General features: G+C 51.3%; 7 protein-coding genes across 7 annotated transcripts; 5 read left to right on the top strand and 2 right to left on the bottom strand.

Annotated features, from left to right (window-relative positions):
- The first annotated feature begins 244 nt into the window (after positions 1 to 244).
- On the top strand, positions 245 to 1,537 carry BKA67DRAFT_585597 (retinol dehydrogenase 8). Its single transcript, XM_046104207.1, has 2 exons — positions 245 to 844; positions 903 to 1,537. The coding sequence occupies exons 1-2, from the start codon at positions 561 to 563 to the stop codon at positions 1,483 to 1,485; spliced, it is 867 nt and encodes a 288-aa protein (XP_045952089.1). The 5' UTR covers positions 245 to 560; the 3' UTR covers positions 1,486 to 1,537.
- A 1,010-nt stretch (positions 1,538 to 2,547) lies between these two features.
- BKA67DRAFT_541777 (uncharacterized protein) lies at positions 2,548 to 3,884 on the top strand (the record flags this gene model as incomplete). The annotated part of the gene is made up of 3 exons (XM_046100989.1): positions 2,548 to 2,571; positions 2,656 to 3,248; positions 3,623 to 3,884. 3 exons carry the CDS (start codon positions 2,548 to 2,550, stop codon positions 3,882 to 3,884), a joined length of 879 nt encoding a protein of 292 aa, XP_045952088.1.
- Positions 3,885 to 4,664: 780 nt separating this feature from the next.
- On the top strand, positions 4,665 to 5,262 carry BKA67DRAFT_541776 (beta-ketoacyl synthase; the record flags this gene model as incomplete). The annotated part of the gene is made up of 2 exons (XM_046100988.1): positions 4,665 to 4,806; positions 5,030 to 5,262. The coding sequence occupies 2 exons, from the start codon at positions 4,665 to 4,667 to the stop codon at positions 5,260 to 5,262; spliced, it is 375 nt and encodes a 124-aa protein (XP_045952087.1).
- A 2,321-nt stretch (positions 5,263 to 7,583) lies between these two features.
- BKA67DRAFT_585587 (heterokaryon incompatibility protein-domain-containing protein) lies at positions 7,584 to 10,057 on the bottom strand. The gene has a single exon (XM_046104206.1). It carries the CDS (start codon positions 9,566 to 9,568, stop codon positions 7,685 to 7,687), a length of 1,884 nt encoding a protein of 627 aa, XP_045952086.1. The 5' UTR covers positions 9,569 to 10,057; the 3' UTR covers positions 7,584 to 7,684.
- A 582-nt stretch (positions 10,058 to 10,639) lies between these two features.
- On the bottom strand, positions 10,640 to 11,785 carry BKA67DRAFT_664629 (uncharacterized protein; the record flags this gene model as incomplete). Its single annotated transcript, XM_046108412.1, has 1 exon — positions 10,640 to 11,785. One exon carries the CDS (start codon positions 11,783 to 11,785, stop codon positions 10,640 to 10,642), a length of 1,146 nt encoding a protein of 381 aa, XP_045952085.1.
- Positions 11,786 to 12,293: 508 nt separating this feature from the next.
- Positions 12,294 to 13,015, top strand: BKA67DRAFT_117761 (uncharacterized protein). The gene has a single exon (XM_046094928.1). The coding sequence runs from the start codon at positions 12,457 to 12,459 to the stop codon at positions 12,925 to 12,927; it is 471 nt and encodes a 156-aa protein (XP_045952084.1). The 5' UTR covers positions 12,294 to 12,456; the 3' UTR covers positions 12,928 to 13,015.
- BKA67DRAFT_117672 (uncharacterized protein) lies at positions 12,830 to 14,018 on the top strand. The gene is made up of 2 exons (XM_046094926.1): positions 12,830 to 12,971; positions 13,030 to 14,018. Exons 1-2 carry the CDS (start codon positions 12,924 to 12,926, stop codon positions 13,804 to 13,806), a joined length of 825 nt encoding a protein of 274 aa, XP_045952083.1. The 5' UTR covers positions 12,830 to 12,923; the 3' UTR covers positions 13,807 to 14,018.
- The last annotated feature ends 683 nt before the right edge of the window (positions 14,019 to 14,701 follow it).

The following is a 14,701-nucleotide window of genomic DNA, read 5'->3' as shown; positions in this document are numbered from 1 at the left end:
AATGTCACGCATGTGGCGTAGAAGGGACGTTTCTCGAACTTTCTATGGGCAGGTTGCGCGGTAGCACGCCTGGCCCATGTTGCAGCAGCAATATCCCTCGCCCTTGCCACACTGCCATCCCAACTAGAAGATCCAAGTTCTTCATAAAAGATTTGATAACCTGCCATTCATAGTTTTCTTCGTGTTATAAGCCTAATTTTTGTTTAGAACGTACATGACAATAATGTTGTAACGTTAGAAGCTTTGTGGGAGGTGCTGACAAAACAAAGTTTTTTATGCTGAACAGGAGAATTATTCAACCCAACCAATAATATTCATATCCGAGCTGGATCACCTGCAAATAGTTTAGTTGTAATTATTAGAAGACTTGGCGCACGAGATCAGAATGGGGTACGGGTATAACGGAGTTAGGACGTCCTAAGTACGACTTCAGATATTCTGTACCTAGACAGCACATAAACAGAAGCACTATGAACGCCTACAAGAGCCGCAAATAGAGCTGTTCTGGATTGCTTTTCCCATTGTAAACTTATCACTCTTAACCATTCACCCTTCCTATCATGGCCCCACTAGTCTGGCTCATCACTGGTAGCTCTTCTGGTTTCGGCCAAGAAATTGCCGTTCAGGCTCTCGAACGAGGGGACAAAGTCATAGCAGCGGCTCGTGACGTCTCCAAACTAGAGAAGCTCAAGGAAGTCGGCGCGGAAGTTATCGCACTCGATGTCACATCCGATGCCATACTTCTCAAGGAGACCGCAAGTACTGCCCACGGCTTCTATGGAAAGATAGATATTCTCGTCAACTGCGCTGGTTATAACGCAGCAGGTGTAGTCGAGGAGTGCAGGTGGGTTCAAATTCTGCCTCATTCCGGAAGCTCGATCGGAAATGTTGACCTTTTCCAGCCCGGACGAAGTCCTCGCCTCCTTCAACACCAACGTCTTTGGCCTCATGGCCGTCACCCGCGCCATCATCCCTTACATGCGCGCTCAGAAGTCCGGCACAATCGCAAACTTCTCCAGCACAATGGCCTGGACCGGCGCAGGTGGCCAAGCCCTCTATTCGGGCGTCAAGGCCGCCACCTCGGTGATCTCCGAATGCCTCTCCGCCGAACTCAAGCCTTGGAATATCAGCGTCATCTCCATAGAACCAGGTTCTTTCCGTACAGACTTCTTGGCAGGTGGCCATCTGACTCTGCCGAAGGCGCCGTTGAAGGAATATGATGGGACGCCGGCAAGGCAGGTTATTGAGTATATGGGATATTTCGATGGGAAGCAGCCGGGGGAAGTAGTGAAGGGGAGTAGGATTGTTGTGGACGTGTTGACAAAGAGTGGGAGTGCAGTGGGGAGGGAGATTCCAATGAGGCTGGCGTTAGGACCGGATGCGTATGATACTATAAAGGGGAAGTGTGAGCAGACGATGGTTTTGCTTGATGAGTGGAAGGTGATCTCGACGGCAACAAATCACGCTGATGTTGAAGGTCCATAGTCATAAGTCAAAAAATCATTTACAAGCGATTAAGAGACTTTTGAAGCTACCAAAATGAATTCTATTAATCATGGACAGCTACTCTTTTCTAAGTCTCTCAAACCCAGTTTTCGTAAGGCCAAGAACTAGTATGGAAAACAGTATGAATTGAGGCCCCGCCCACAGGATCGCTCTCTCGTCTCTTCCACATCACAATCGTGCTCGTCATCGTTGTGCTCGCTATCATCATGCCTTTATTCTGTCTCTTGGGTAGTTTTGCCTCTTATCGCCGTGTACGTCACCGTCGTGCTATGTTGTCGCCATCTCAACGTCTTTGCCAAGTCATCGTTGTCTTGCGTGCTGATACCGGGCTTCTCTCGGCAGTCTTTCAACCTTTATGGACTCTGTCATCCATATGGTCATATTCGAGTTCGTCAGCAATTTTGCAAGAGGAGAGGATTCCCTTGGGAGGCTTTGGATAAAAATCGAAGAGGTTCGTGCTAGGTGGAGCACAAAGAGAGAAAACGTGAAAAGTCGAAAGTGAAAAGTCGGAGATGGCGGAACTCAAACACCGCGGGATGAAGGGACCCGGGATAAGGAAGGCGGATGAGAGAATTCTGGTCTGGTGAAAGCGTCCACATCCTCTAGGATATGGCTGAAATAGGAGCGTTAGGTGAAGACACAGCCCGGTACAAGTTTTCGACTAGTGTAGACAATGCCGGCATAGCGCCCGGCATGTGTCTCGCTTCCGAGACGTTAAGCATCAATCAATCAATCAATTATTGTACCCATGGCGCTGGTTTGGACGCTTGGCATCCACAATCTCTTTCCATCACTGCCGTGGTGTGGCGCTAGTCAACGGCAATGTAGCTTATGCCCAAAATGTGCAACCTGAACTAATTAGCTACTACGAACCGCAGACGAGGGAGACATGGAATCAACGTCTTCTTGCCGTAGTTATTTGAGTCTACAATAATGCGGAGCGGCATAACTAAGTTCTTTAACCACTCTAGCACAGCCGACCCGTGGCCATGAAGTGGGAGCATTAACAACACCACATGCGGGTATGGTGTTGAGTGGATAATGATCGACCTCAGGGTAGCCGTTGTAAGTAATACCTATAGGGCCCACTTTTAAGAAGGAGAGAACCCTGCTCCATCGGCGAAAAAACAATAACTTCAGTCAGAACAGATTTTTGGAAATAACTCTGCTAAATCGACTCTAATCAGCTTATCCTTTATGTCACTGGAAATCCAAACAGCCCGCTCCATTTTAAGCCTACTCACGGCTCAATACGCTACCGGCGCGGCCTATAGTGGAGGAAAAGGATGTATCGGCGGCCATCGGCGCAATGGCAACGCGCCAACCGCTGAGAGTATTACGGCACATGCCCACCAACTCAACGAGGACGCTAGAGCCCTACAAGAGGCTATTCAGAACCGGCAGAAGAACAACAACGTGCCCGGAAGCAAGCTGTTGCCCTTTTGCAAGTCCGTTGAGGCTCTCGTCAAAAGATTTCTAGCGCAGACAGGGGTCCAAGCGTGGGAGACCCACCTGAACGAGATCAGCCACGCCCAGCAACAACAAGCCAAGCAAATCGAGGAACTCACCAAAGCAGTCACTATAGCGGCTATAACAGCCCAGAATAACACCACTGCCTCCGGCTCTTCGGGGCTGAAAGCAGTTCGCAGCTGGGCGAAAGTGGCCTCAGGGGAAGCCGAGCCTCCCCCGGCCACCCGGACCATCCGTTCATGGGTCTCAGCTTCAGGCAGCTCCTATCAAGAGTACGTTACAGGGTCTCAGGAGGGAGACATTAACTTCCATCTCAGTATTCCTGTCAGAGAAGTACATCAAGTTCCAAGTATTCTGATGTGCCTTCACATAAGTTCCTACAGCGCGTAAGGGGTCATCCGCAAAACGGAGATGATCCGGCATGTTTATTGCTCTAACAAGATGCGACAGCGCACCAATGGACGGGTCCTCGGTAGGGGTGGTACACCGACAGCAGAAATTTAGCGCGGTGCAACGAAACACAGACTGCCATCTTGTCAAACAGCTGTGACAGCCCTGACCTGCTTCCTGGGGCATCACGAGAAAGTTGTAATTTCTAAGGATACATATTTTGTCATTCGACCATACCACTTTTGATGCCGAGCAGTGTCATTAGTGATTTGTCCATTCGCGATCGATATAGGCACAGATGTGACATGTATCCTACCGTATCAGGAGGCGCCCGACTGCACCCCGTAAAGCTGGTCAGCCAAGTCGAAGCAGGAACGAATATGATTATAAGGTTTGATCCTGATCTTTTACCATACGACAATACTTCACTCCAGAATTTCCAAAGGACCATTCGGTGTGGTTTAGAACAGAACCCGTCCCAGAACCGTATTGGGGTCACTACCACCATTGTCTCTTGAGTGGGTCAAATCCAGAGTACAATCACTTTAGTACCAACGAAAGAAGAATGGCCGCATTTGAAGAACGATTGTAGGTCTCAATAGATGAAATTAGCTGCTGACGGAAGGGGCTCACTGTACCCAAATTGACCCTCTGTTTTAAGTAATCATGACGTTGGACAATCGCACCACAAGTGAGTCGCTTGGAAATTAACCCCCACCCTGAGGCTCTTACAGTATCTCCGCGGTTACTGTAACGTAGTCGTCTCTCATGGCGTGGTCCATGGACATGAATCGGAAATGCTCATTAGGACATCCTTGTTCCTGCAATAAATCATGGAGTATGATCTTTTGCTCGATTTATCTGCTTCTTCCCTTCTTCCGCAAGGAGCCAGATATTGGTCCACACCAGTTCCACAAGACACGATTGTGTGGAGAGGGACAAAATCGGCTGCTATAACAACTTTCGGGTACCTCGAAGCTATGCTCTTGCCTAACAACCATATCTGATTTGTCACACAAGCAAAACTAGCAATAAGCTAAAATCAGTACAAAGGTGACAGCAATCTGCGACCTTTTTCATGTGCATGATAGACTTGCAGGTCAATATCTAGCACGAGTTCCCATTCTGGTCGCCCTGGGACGAGCTCCCCTCCTTTTATAGACCTAGCATTGATCCACTCGTCCATTTCTGATGGATCCGTAATTTCAATTCCGTCCAGCAGGAATGCCCACAAAGCGACGCCTTTATAACAACGTTCCTTGCTGATCTCAATTCGAGCTACAGAAGTGTTCACGGTTATGGTCCAGGACGTGATCATACCCGCGGAACAGATCAGACATGGACTGCGTATGCATGGCATCCGCATCACCCCGCAGGATCTCACGAGGTGTGGTATGGAAGAGACCGATGGACCGCAAACATTCCCAGTGCTCGCGAAGCGTGAGTAGTCTGTCGAGCTGACCGGCGGCTATCGAATGGTTCGTTCGAGTCCGACTTTTCGTCTTTGCAGAACGTTTTTGATGGACCAGAAAAGTTCCTCGGGTGAGGTCCTACGCTGGAGGTGGGAGCCATGGTGTAAATCACCACTTGAGCTCAGCTGTATCACACCAGACCTCTTCAGGAAAACGTCTCCTGCAAAGATGAATACTAATTCATAACATAGTGCGCCGTGATGTCCGATATGCTCGTGAATTAGAGAAAAAACCATTGACAGGTTATTTCATCGAGGACCTCGAGAACTTCGATGCTGCGTTCTTTGGTATTTCTCCCATAGAGGCAGAGCAGATGGATCCGCATCAGCGCCTGGCGCTGGAGCTGAGTTGGGAGGCTCTCGAGAATGCCGGAGTTGATTCCAAAAGTCTTAGTGGGTTAGACACGGCCGTATTCCATTCATAGCCCATGCGCCTGTATCGTTTTCATGAGCTGATGAGCATGGGTCCGGCTCTACAGTTGTGAGCTGTCTATAAGGCACGTAACATTGAAGCAAGCCTCGTGGGAGCATTGCAAACATATGCCAGCAATGATGCTGTCGCATTGCTTGTGCTGAACACTTCCCCGCTTGTCGCCTTACCCCTCTTTCCGTGGTAGTCACCTAACCCGTGCCCACCCACTTTCGCACGCACCCCCTTTTGCACGCCGATTTACCGACGTTTCCTCCAACACACTGATAGATAGATACAACAACTGCCAGCCATAACACCATGAAATCAAGTCAAATAAACTATCTCTAGGTTATTTACGTGTCCGCTTTCGCGTGGAAGGTTGTATTTCGAGGAATGAGTTAATAGGGACTTGTTCATTGCGTTATAGCTTAGGCATCTTACTTTTCAGCTTGTCCTGCGCTGGTCTGATCTCTGCAACACTAGCAAAGACCTTATTCGGGTCTTTTCTGACTGTTTGACGTTTATCAGGCTTGTGATTATCTAGTTCAGCTTGCAAATTGAGGTTTGCTTGACGTGTTGTTGCTAGTTCTGCCAGCGTTATGTCAAGTGACTTAGCACATTTCCTAAGCAACTCCCTTACGTCTCTAGAAGTTTGCGAATGATTGATGGTAACGTCCCTAATTTGAAGTCGAAGGTCCTTACTATTATGAGGAGTAAACAGACCAATTTCAGCTAGATCTGACTCGTTTTGTGGTGTTGTAGGTTGAGTGTTAGGTGAAGGTGGGAAGAACTCAGGGTCACCTAACACCATTAATTCATTTAAGGGGTAAATACCCGTTTTGGCCCAGCCGCTTTCGATGATTTGTTTCGTAAAAGCAAGGGCACAAGCTTTATCATAAGCTTCAAGCATCCGTTGCTTGTTGACGGGCCCAGTAGCTTGGATACCACGGTATAGGCTTATTAGCCTATAGTAGTGGGACTTCAATGATGAGAAGACCGTCTTGTCAAGTGGTTGGAGCGCTTCGCTTGTGTGTGCTGGTAGGTATATTAAGGCAATCCTCTTCCTGAATGCCCTTAGCATGAACCCGGGTGTAACATGAGTACTATGGCCATCGAGGAGGAGCATCCTCCATGGGTTTGGGCAGTCTGGGGACTCTTGTGGTCTGGTTTCTGGCTCGAAGACCTCTAGCAACCATGATAGCGCCACTGCTGAGTTGGTCTAGCCCTTAGGGGTCGCTGTATACTCAGCTTCCTCATGATCCTCAGGTAACCATTGTGCTTGTAGTGTTGTTCCTTTTAGTATATACGTATTCGTTGTTTTCAACCCGATAGCGTTGATGCTATGGATAACTGACATCCATCCAGTTGCTGGGTTTTTCGCAACGCGTGAACGACGTGACCTAGACGTCCCGATGACTGTGCCTTGACTTTGTTCGGCTTCTTGTACACCTGTTTCATCCATATTGTAGATGTCCTTTGGTAGGATCTTATAAGTGACTTTGACCTGTGATATATACATGTAAAAGTCCTTTACGGTCTGTTTTTCAATGCCTTTAACCCTCTTAGCGTCAATTACACGTCCAACCTTAGTCTTCAAGTGTGGGTGGCGGCTAAGGAACTTGTATACCCAATTGTATCCAGGGGTGACCGTATCGTCGATTTCGCCGATACCAGTCATGATATTAGCCGCTATTTGTCGCACCATATTCGAGCCCGGAGAGCGCCCACACAGTTCCTCATGTAAAATCCATTGCTCAAGCTCCATTTCTTACAATTCAGATAGGTTCTTTGACGTTTCGTGGGCTGAGGAATGTGGTTGCGACCCGTTAAGTCGTCGCGACAAAGTAGACCGTACGATACCGAAAGCTTTGGCTGCGCGCGTTATCGTTTCGCCGTTTCGAACCAAACTAATTGCTTTTGCTACATCGCGTTCATTTGGTTTACCCATATTGAAAATATCAGATCGATAGGATTACAATTGGTTGAGTTTTGGCATTTACAAGAAAAGCGTGGTGTTGTTGACGCGTCGGAAGATCGGCGTGCAAAAGGGGGTGCGTGCGAAAGTGGGTGGGCACGGGTTAGACCTCTGCAAGACTACATCGTATGGGCAAAGGACTAGTAGAGCATGCCTGTTCAAACGTCAATTCGCGAGTTGAGTTTCGCGGATATGGTAGACTGGAAAACCTGATCTGGTAACGCAAAATGCGACCTCGACTATCCCGTGATACCTGCACGACTCTAACAATTTCGGGCCAGCCGCCCGAGCGCCACGCCTCCACGCCTTTGTGGAACGGATACAGAATATCACGGTTGTGAGTTTCCTACACACTAAACTATAGGTCAATACTATTATATTTATAAATGTGGGATTGTCTACTCGTGCCCTCACATTTCAAAGTAAATGCAGTAAATCTTAAATCGACGAGACGTTAGTATTATGCTAGGAAGATCAACTCCCATTTCCTGTTCTCAAGTTGGTCCCATACCGACTCCGGTGTGTACGTCACAAGCTTGGATCGGTACGAGACTCCGCTCGCGTCCTGTTCAACCAGGAGGAGGTTCAGCGTCACGTTCCCCCCATGCGACATGCGCGTTCGTTCCGTGCCAATAACGATGAACTTTCCCCGGCCACTTGGTTTGTAGTCCTCATTGTGCTCCCACGCGCTGTAGAAATTGACGTCGCCGTGTCGCAGGTTGATCGCAGGGCAGTGGTGGAAGTGGTTCTGGCCCTGATACGTCATTTCAAGGACCGCCGTGCTGGTCCAAAAGCACAAAACCGACAGAGCTCGTTTGTTTGAAAGAATGCTCGGCGTAATGTCCTCCCGCCTAACCAGTCTGTTGTCATAATGTATCGAGGCATGTGCGAGGTTTCTAGGCGTTCCGATCTGATCATGGAAGTCGTCATGCTTCATGTAGTCCTGCTTGGAAGAGTCTCGCTCGGCCCCGGTGAACGGGTTCTCATTGAGCACCACAGGCGTGCCATCCCTCCGCAGCGAGTAGAACATCAAGCCAAGCCTGCCGCCCAGCACGGCTCTGCTGACGGTAGGCATCGGGGCGGGGCCATGCCAGCCGAGCCACGACCAGGTCGGGAAGGGGCAGGACAGGATCTCGTCACCCGGGCCCATGAATTTACCTTCGCAGTCTCTTCTCGTATTGCGAGGGCTGGAAGCCCAGGAAAGCGCCATCTCCATGTGCACCTTGGGCATGCCCCAGAAGTAACCTTCCTCGTCGCTCCGGCGGAGCACCTGGAGGATGGCCTGCACAGCGCCCAGGCGGTCGCTTTCGGATGTGAATTCTCGCTTCGAGTATGCGTCCAGAACGTCTTTGTAGAGTTCTATCCAGTTCTCCTCGGTAGAATTAGTGAGCCGCTGGAGTATGTTCGATCCTGAGTAATGCCTATAGATGCTGTTGCTTGCGCTGTTCTCCCAATAGCTGTCCTCGCACCAAGAAGCCGTCTTGCACTGCCAGTACACCTGGTCTCTGCCGATGATCAGACAGCGTGGTGAGAGGAGTCCTTCTTGGAAGGTCCAGCCTCTGGTATTCCAGGTGCAGTTGTGGAGATAGCCCTCGTAGTATTTATGCGGGAGGTCGAGTGCCTCGACGAGCCAGAAGTCCTTCATACGGTGGACTTGCTGGGCTCGGCGCGGACGGCTTACCCCTGGCACTCCCAGGGCAACCTCTGAGTTCGCCGCATTGACGATGGTCACTGCTGCACGGGCGTAGATCGTGCCCATCGCAGCTATGTACATCAGCTTATCCTTGTCGTCATCCTGAATAATGCAGAGACTGTCGACCCAAAGGTATCGTTCCCCCAACTCCCGAGTCAGCGTCATCGCGTCTGCTATCCCTTGCGGGAGCAGCTCATCCAACAACGCTCCTGGCTGCTGGTAGAGGCGCAGGTTGGTAGTTTGGAGTGCGTGGAGCTGGGGGCCGCCCCAGCAGTAGCTCAATGCGGCCCAGGAGACAGCGTCGGGTGCGTGCTGCACAATACATCGCTCAACGACATCCACAAAACGGAGAGACTGGACTCGATGAGTCATGAATGTCTGGTCGCAAGTGCCGCCATGATCTTTCATGCAGCACTCTTTCCACCGTTTGAGAAGTCGATGATCGATATCTAACGGTCGTATCCGGCCAGCATATGGCTCACTCGCCGGCCAGTCGAGCGATTGCGTCTGCTCCAGCAGCGAAGAAAGGTGCTTTGGTTCCTGTTCGCATTTGGAGAACACTATGTTCCTCCGCTCGTATCCCGGGTAGTCCGCACCATAGGCATATGCAATACGGTCAATCTTCAGTGCCCCCTCGACGCTGCGTGACATGCTGATGGAGCGCCAGCTGACGTTTGCCTTGGTGAGGCGTAAGTCCGATAGCGTGCCGTTCTTAAGTAAATCCTCGGACCACGTGCCCACCACGATGGCCGCTAGCCACCCACAGTGCCAACATGCGTCTGATTTCGCGATGGCATCGAGCAAAGGGATGGAGACATTGGGCTGGCTGAGCTTACCCGAACTCTCGAGGCTTCTGACTCCGAAAGTAGTCCTATAGCTTTCGACGAGCTCCGCGCATTGCTCGCAAATGCGGTCTCCACCACCTGCCTGTGGTGCTGAAATTAGCTTGGCGCAAGAGTGCTCGATGGTAGATATATACTCTTCGGATGGCCTCTTCGTAGAAATCTGTCATGGTAGTTGTGGTACTAAGCGAACCTAGGCCCCTTAAGCGTGTATAGTAGATGGTGTTGAAGATGGATTCAATCACATTTCGAGTTGAACACACGCTCTTTGGCTAAGCTGAGAAGCTGAAAGTACCCGCCCCCCCCCCCCCCCCCCCCCCCCCGGTTTCAGCTCGAGCTTGGCGGTTGGCGCCACATCTAGAAATCTCCGCTCATATCAGTCATATATGTCTGGATGGAGTATACTCATTGTCAGGGAAAGAACCGAATGAGACTCTTACACCAATTATTTTGGTTTTTTAGGCATTTGTGTGCAAGTAGGATTTGGCATTACACGTACAGGTCCTGTAGCTCGCGCGTGCGTCTCGTCTTTATCGTTTCTACGTCACGGTTTATTTAGCCTGTCAGCTCCACACCATCAGCTGCATATATCATCTTACATAATCCGGAACACCTCAGGCGTGGCAGCCAGGATGATACCTTCGCCAAGACCACAAATGCCCGGTTCACCCTTCTTCGATAACCCCTCGATCAGTATGTTCCATTTGCGGGCGAACCGAAGATTGACGTCTAATCTTTTTTTGCATCGCGCTTGCTCTTCTAGACTTGCACCTGGGCATGTTCGCTCAGGGTACTCCTTGTGGGCTCTATTTCTAGCGGTGCCGCCGGGGAATCCACCGCCGGTTTGGCGCTCCTTAATTTCCTCGACTAGTTGTTCAAATCACTGCAGTGTGCGGTATTGCGCCACGGCCCGCCGCCAGGGTTGGAGGGCATCCGTCTTTCCTACCTGGTCCAGGACGTGATCATAGCCGCGAAACAGATCAGACATGGACTGCGTCTGCATCGCGTCCGCATCCCACCGCAGGATCTCACGAGGTGCGGTATGGAAGAGGCCGATGGACCGCAAACATTCCCAGTGCTCGCGAAGCGTGAGGAGTCTGTCAACTTGACGGGCGCCTACCGAATGGCTCGTTCGAGTCCGACATTTTGTCTTTGCAGAACGACCGGAACGAGTCGAACGCGTTCGGCTCTCAATGATGGGTTTAGGTGGGTTTCTATGTGAGGTCCTAGTTGATTTTCTAGAAGGGGTGGTAGATGCAGTTCCAGCAGAGGGTCCATCAGAGACTTTTGGTGCGGCCCCGAGGAAGGCATTGCAGTCATCTATCTTGTGCGCGCCTCCAGGCGTTGCTTCTCGTGTAACGTCTGTAACAAATGTAGCGTTTGAAGAATCTGTAGTGTTATCCAGATTATCCTTTGTAACGTCTGTTATGTCCGTCACTAAAGTATCAAGAGTTACCTTTGGCGCTGGAGAGCTGACCAGGTCTTTCACGTGAGACGCCAACGGCTCTTCTCTCAGGCCATCGTCGAGCAGATTATCAAGATCAAAATCGTCCTGCAACCATTCTTCTAGCGAGGGAAGGTCGTCATGATTGCTTGAAGGGTCCGGATGCTCCGTGAGACCGCCCGGACTACAGTACGACTCTTCCTGTACAACTTCTCTTGTGGGTTGTCCCGTGGCCTCTCCAACGGCTTCTCCAGTGGCGCCATGATCAGTAAACGTGAATGTATATGCCTCACTGTTGGTGTAAGGATCAATGTAGGGGTCGCTGGTGTCGGCATCGAGCTGCGCTACGGTTACATCAGTGGGTACTGCGGGGTAAACGCCAGCGTCTGTACCTGCATCCGTGCGGGCGGTGACTGCGCCATCAACTAGATGGATTGGTGCATCGCCTGTGCGCTGCATGCCGACACCAAAGTACGTCTGTCTCAGGGAATTGATAAGCCGGTCGGCCTCTACGCTCCCACACTCGGTAAGGAGCCTAAGAAAGATATCCTCGGCGCTCGCTATCAACTCTACGGGAATCATGATTCGAATACTGTCAATCAAGCGCGATACGAGAAAAGATATGCAGGAGGCAAAGGGAGAGAAGAGACAAGGGACAAGAAAAAAAGCACAGAGATGCGGAGCGGGAGACGGAAGGAAGTGGGATGGACAAGAGAAGGAAGAAAAGACAAGAGAAGGGAGAAAAGACAAGAGAGGGGAGAGGTACAGGGCGGCAGTCGCCTGACGGAGAGGCGGACAACCCTTTGTTCTTTTGGGCTCCCTTTGTTTGTTCGAGAGCCAGAAATGGACGTCGACATCTGACTTGTCCCAGAACCAGACAGTCTTGTGGATCCTAGCCGAACCAAGCATCAGAAGCAGAGACAGCATCAAGAATCGACTCAAAACCGCGAAGCAGCAAGACGGAGCGAAAAGCTCTCCTGTATCAAGTGCTGTATGTTCAGTGCTGCGAATAAAGTGCCCTCGACGCTTCGACACGGCGCTTCCACCTAAACGAGCCGACCAAAACGTTCAAAGTTTACGAAGCAATTGTTGCCGACTTGGCTAAAACGAAACCGAGTCAACAAGCAAGCAAGCGATCGAACCGGACGGACGAAGCAGTGTGCTCACCAGCAGTCGATGAGTCGTGCGTGAATCGAAACAAGCTCCATTACTCCGCGGCTGGCCGTGTCGGTAGACCAGTCACTACAGAATAAATGTATCGATCGAGAGGAGGAGAAGGAGGACGAGGGAGAGGAAGAGGAAGAGGAAGAGGAAGAGGAAGAGGAAGAGGAAGAGGAAGAGGAAGAGGAAGAGGAAGAGGAAGAGGAAGAGGAAGAGGAAGAGGAAGAGGAAGAGGAAGAGGAAGAGGAAGAGGAAGAGGAAGAGGAAGAGGAAGAGGAAGAGGAAGAGGAAGAGGGAGAGGAAGAGGAAGAGGAAGAAGAGGCAGGTGGACGACAAAGGCAGCAGCAGACACGACGGATCTGACAAACATGGACACAAGTGACGGAGAGCTCTACCGTCAGATCCGCCTGTCCCAGCAAGAAGGGAGGTCCGATGTTGAGCCAGAATGTCGATCTCAACTCAGCCCACATAAGAGGCGGTGTCTACAACAGCTACTAGAGCACGGGCGATTGCGAGAGGCTTTCGACGACCTTCTTGACATTCCGGTCTCTGGCACGATATGAAGCTGAGCATCATCAACAAGGTGATCAGCATGAAATGTGACGAGGTAGGCGCCGGGCAAATTCTCTGTAGCGAGTTGGCGGGTGAACTAACGACGGAGATAGGAGCTTTTGAGCTATTTGGGTCATGTTCGTACGATTTGGAGGAAGATCTTGGGCGGGAGCACTGTGGCGGTAGACAAGATAGATACCGAGACTGTGCAGGCCGTAGAGCTGACATGCCCGAGATATTCGAGCGCGGACCGGCGAAGACTGCGACTGCTCCTTGAAAAGGGGCAGATCTTCCGGGGTCTTGGCCATCAGGAGCGGGAAGGGGTCTGGGGAAATCTCATGTCGATAGACTGCATCGTTCCTTCCCTGCGCTCGTTCTTTGAGGATGCCATGTATCTCTGGCCTTGTGCGAACAACATCCGGCATGTCATTGGCCTTTACGGCCGTAGCGAGACAATCTACCATGCCCTGCAACAATGTTTTCGCCAAGAGGATGACGAGCATGGGAGCCGGTTGATAGTCGAGAATGGCGAAGCGGTCTTTGACACCAGGCCGGCGCCTTCGACTCCGGGAGAACTCTGCAGCCTTGGTCGGCGGCAGCTCTGGCTGTATGCGATGAGGCACCTTGCCCAGGTGGCGGCCCCGTTGACCAGCTCGGAGGAATGGCGTGTGGCCAATGTCGGACCAGAGAGAGCCGACGAAAGCGTCCTATGCGGCTTTGCTTCCCTGGCCTACCGGTTAGGGTTTCGGAACGATCATATTCTGGACTTCCAGCAGCGGTCTCCAGACGGGAGATGGCGCGTGCGGTTCTGCTACAGGCACGGAAACATGGCATGTATGAGTATGATGGTGATTCTTTCGAGTCGTACCTCGACCAGATCGAGAAGATGATGAACACTGCGAAACGGTGCAGGAGCGGGCCGCCGGACGAGACCCAAGCTTGGAGGGATGGTGTGGAAACCCAACACCGGTGCGGGTGGCCGGGCAGCAACGATCACCAGCTCGACAAGAAACACCCTTTCCTCGATACAATGGCACAATCACACGGTCCGGTACAAGGTGTCACATCGCTCTTTGTCCGAAGATGTGTCTTTCTGGCATTCTTCGGCAAGGACTTCATGCAGCAGGAAGCTACTGAAGCAGGCGTGCCTGGTATACGAAGCAATGGGGAACATCAGCAGACGGAACAGCAACATGACCATGCAAGGTCTACGAGGTCTACGGGCTCTGCGGAACTTGTGGAGCCTGTAGAGCGATGCCAACCGGTACAACTGGCACAACTGGTCAAAGAGTTGGGCGATGCTGATGACGATCTTAGTGTGGAGGTCGGACGCAGAAGAGAAACGAGGAAAAGAAGAAGGGGAAGAAACAGAAGCAGAAGAGGAAGAAGAGGCGGCACAAGAGATTGAAGAAGAGCAGGAAGATCCCGATGGCCCTTGGGTCGATATGGAACCCGATACTCCTGATACTGTCGAGGTCGGCACAAGCATGCCAACTCCCAGGCAGGTGGCGCACAATCCCGTAATCACCTTCGTCTCTCGTCAAGGCAGTGACTGGATAGTGGTCTCGCAGGTGACGAGCAACGATCGATCCGAAGTCGAACATGTGGCTGCGACATGGATGGCACATCGCCTGCGGCCCTTCTCTGTCGACATGCGGCCTCTGCTTCCTGAAACATGCTACGATGTGGCCATGTCCAAGCCGGGGCACGTGCTGGTTCTCATGCCCGAGGACGATGTACATGTGAGCCCCGAGCTGGCAGCTTCTGCTCGTCGGCTGCGGTTTG

Source organism: Truncatella angustata (genome assembly GCF_020726525.1).
Source record: "Truncatella angustata strain MPI-SDFR-AT-0073 chromosome Unknown BKA67scaffold_11, whole genome shotgun sequence".
NCBI lineage: Eukaryota > Fungi > Ascomycota > Sordariomycetes > Amphisphaeriales > Sporocadaceae > Truncatella > Truncatella angustata.
This window is presented reverse-complemented; position numbering and strand designations above follow the sequence as displayed.

What these genes read in the sequence shown, in the direction of transcription:
- BKA67DRAFT_585597 (XM_046104207.1), top strand. Translation starts at nt 561, where the DNA reads ATGGCCCCACTAGTCTGGCTCATCACTGGTAGCTCTTCTGGTTTCGGC. An exon ending in GGTGTAGTCGAGGAGTGCAG is followed by an intron (nt 845 to 902) that starts GTGGGTTCAAAT and finishes GACCTTTTCCAG; the next exon opens with CCCGGACGAAGTCCTCGCCT.
- BKA67DRAFT_585587 (XM_046104206.1), bottom strand. Translation starts at nt 9,568, where the DNA reads ATGTCACGCAGCGTCGAGGGGGCACTGAAGATTGACCGTATTGCATAT.
- BKA67DRAFT_117761 (XM_046094928.1), top strand. Translation starts at nt 12,457, where the DNA reads ATGTATCGATCGAGAGGAGGAGAAGGAGGACGAGGGAGAGGAAGAGGA.
- BKA67DRAFT_117672 (XM_046094926.1), top strand. Translation starts at nt 12,924, where the DNA reads ATGAAGCTGAGCATCATCAACAAGGTGATCAGCATGAAATGTGACGAG. An exon ending in TCAGCATGAAATGTGACGAG is followed by an intron (nt 12,972 to 13,029) that starts GTAGGCGCCGGG and finishes CGACGGAGATAG; the next exon opens with GAGCTTTTGAGCTATTTGGG.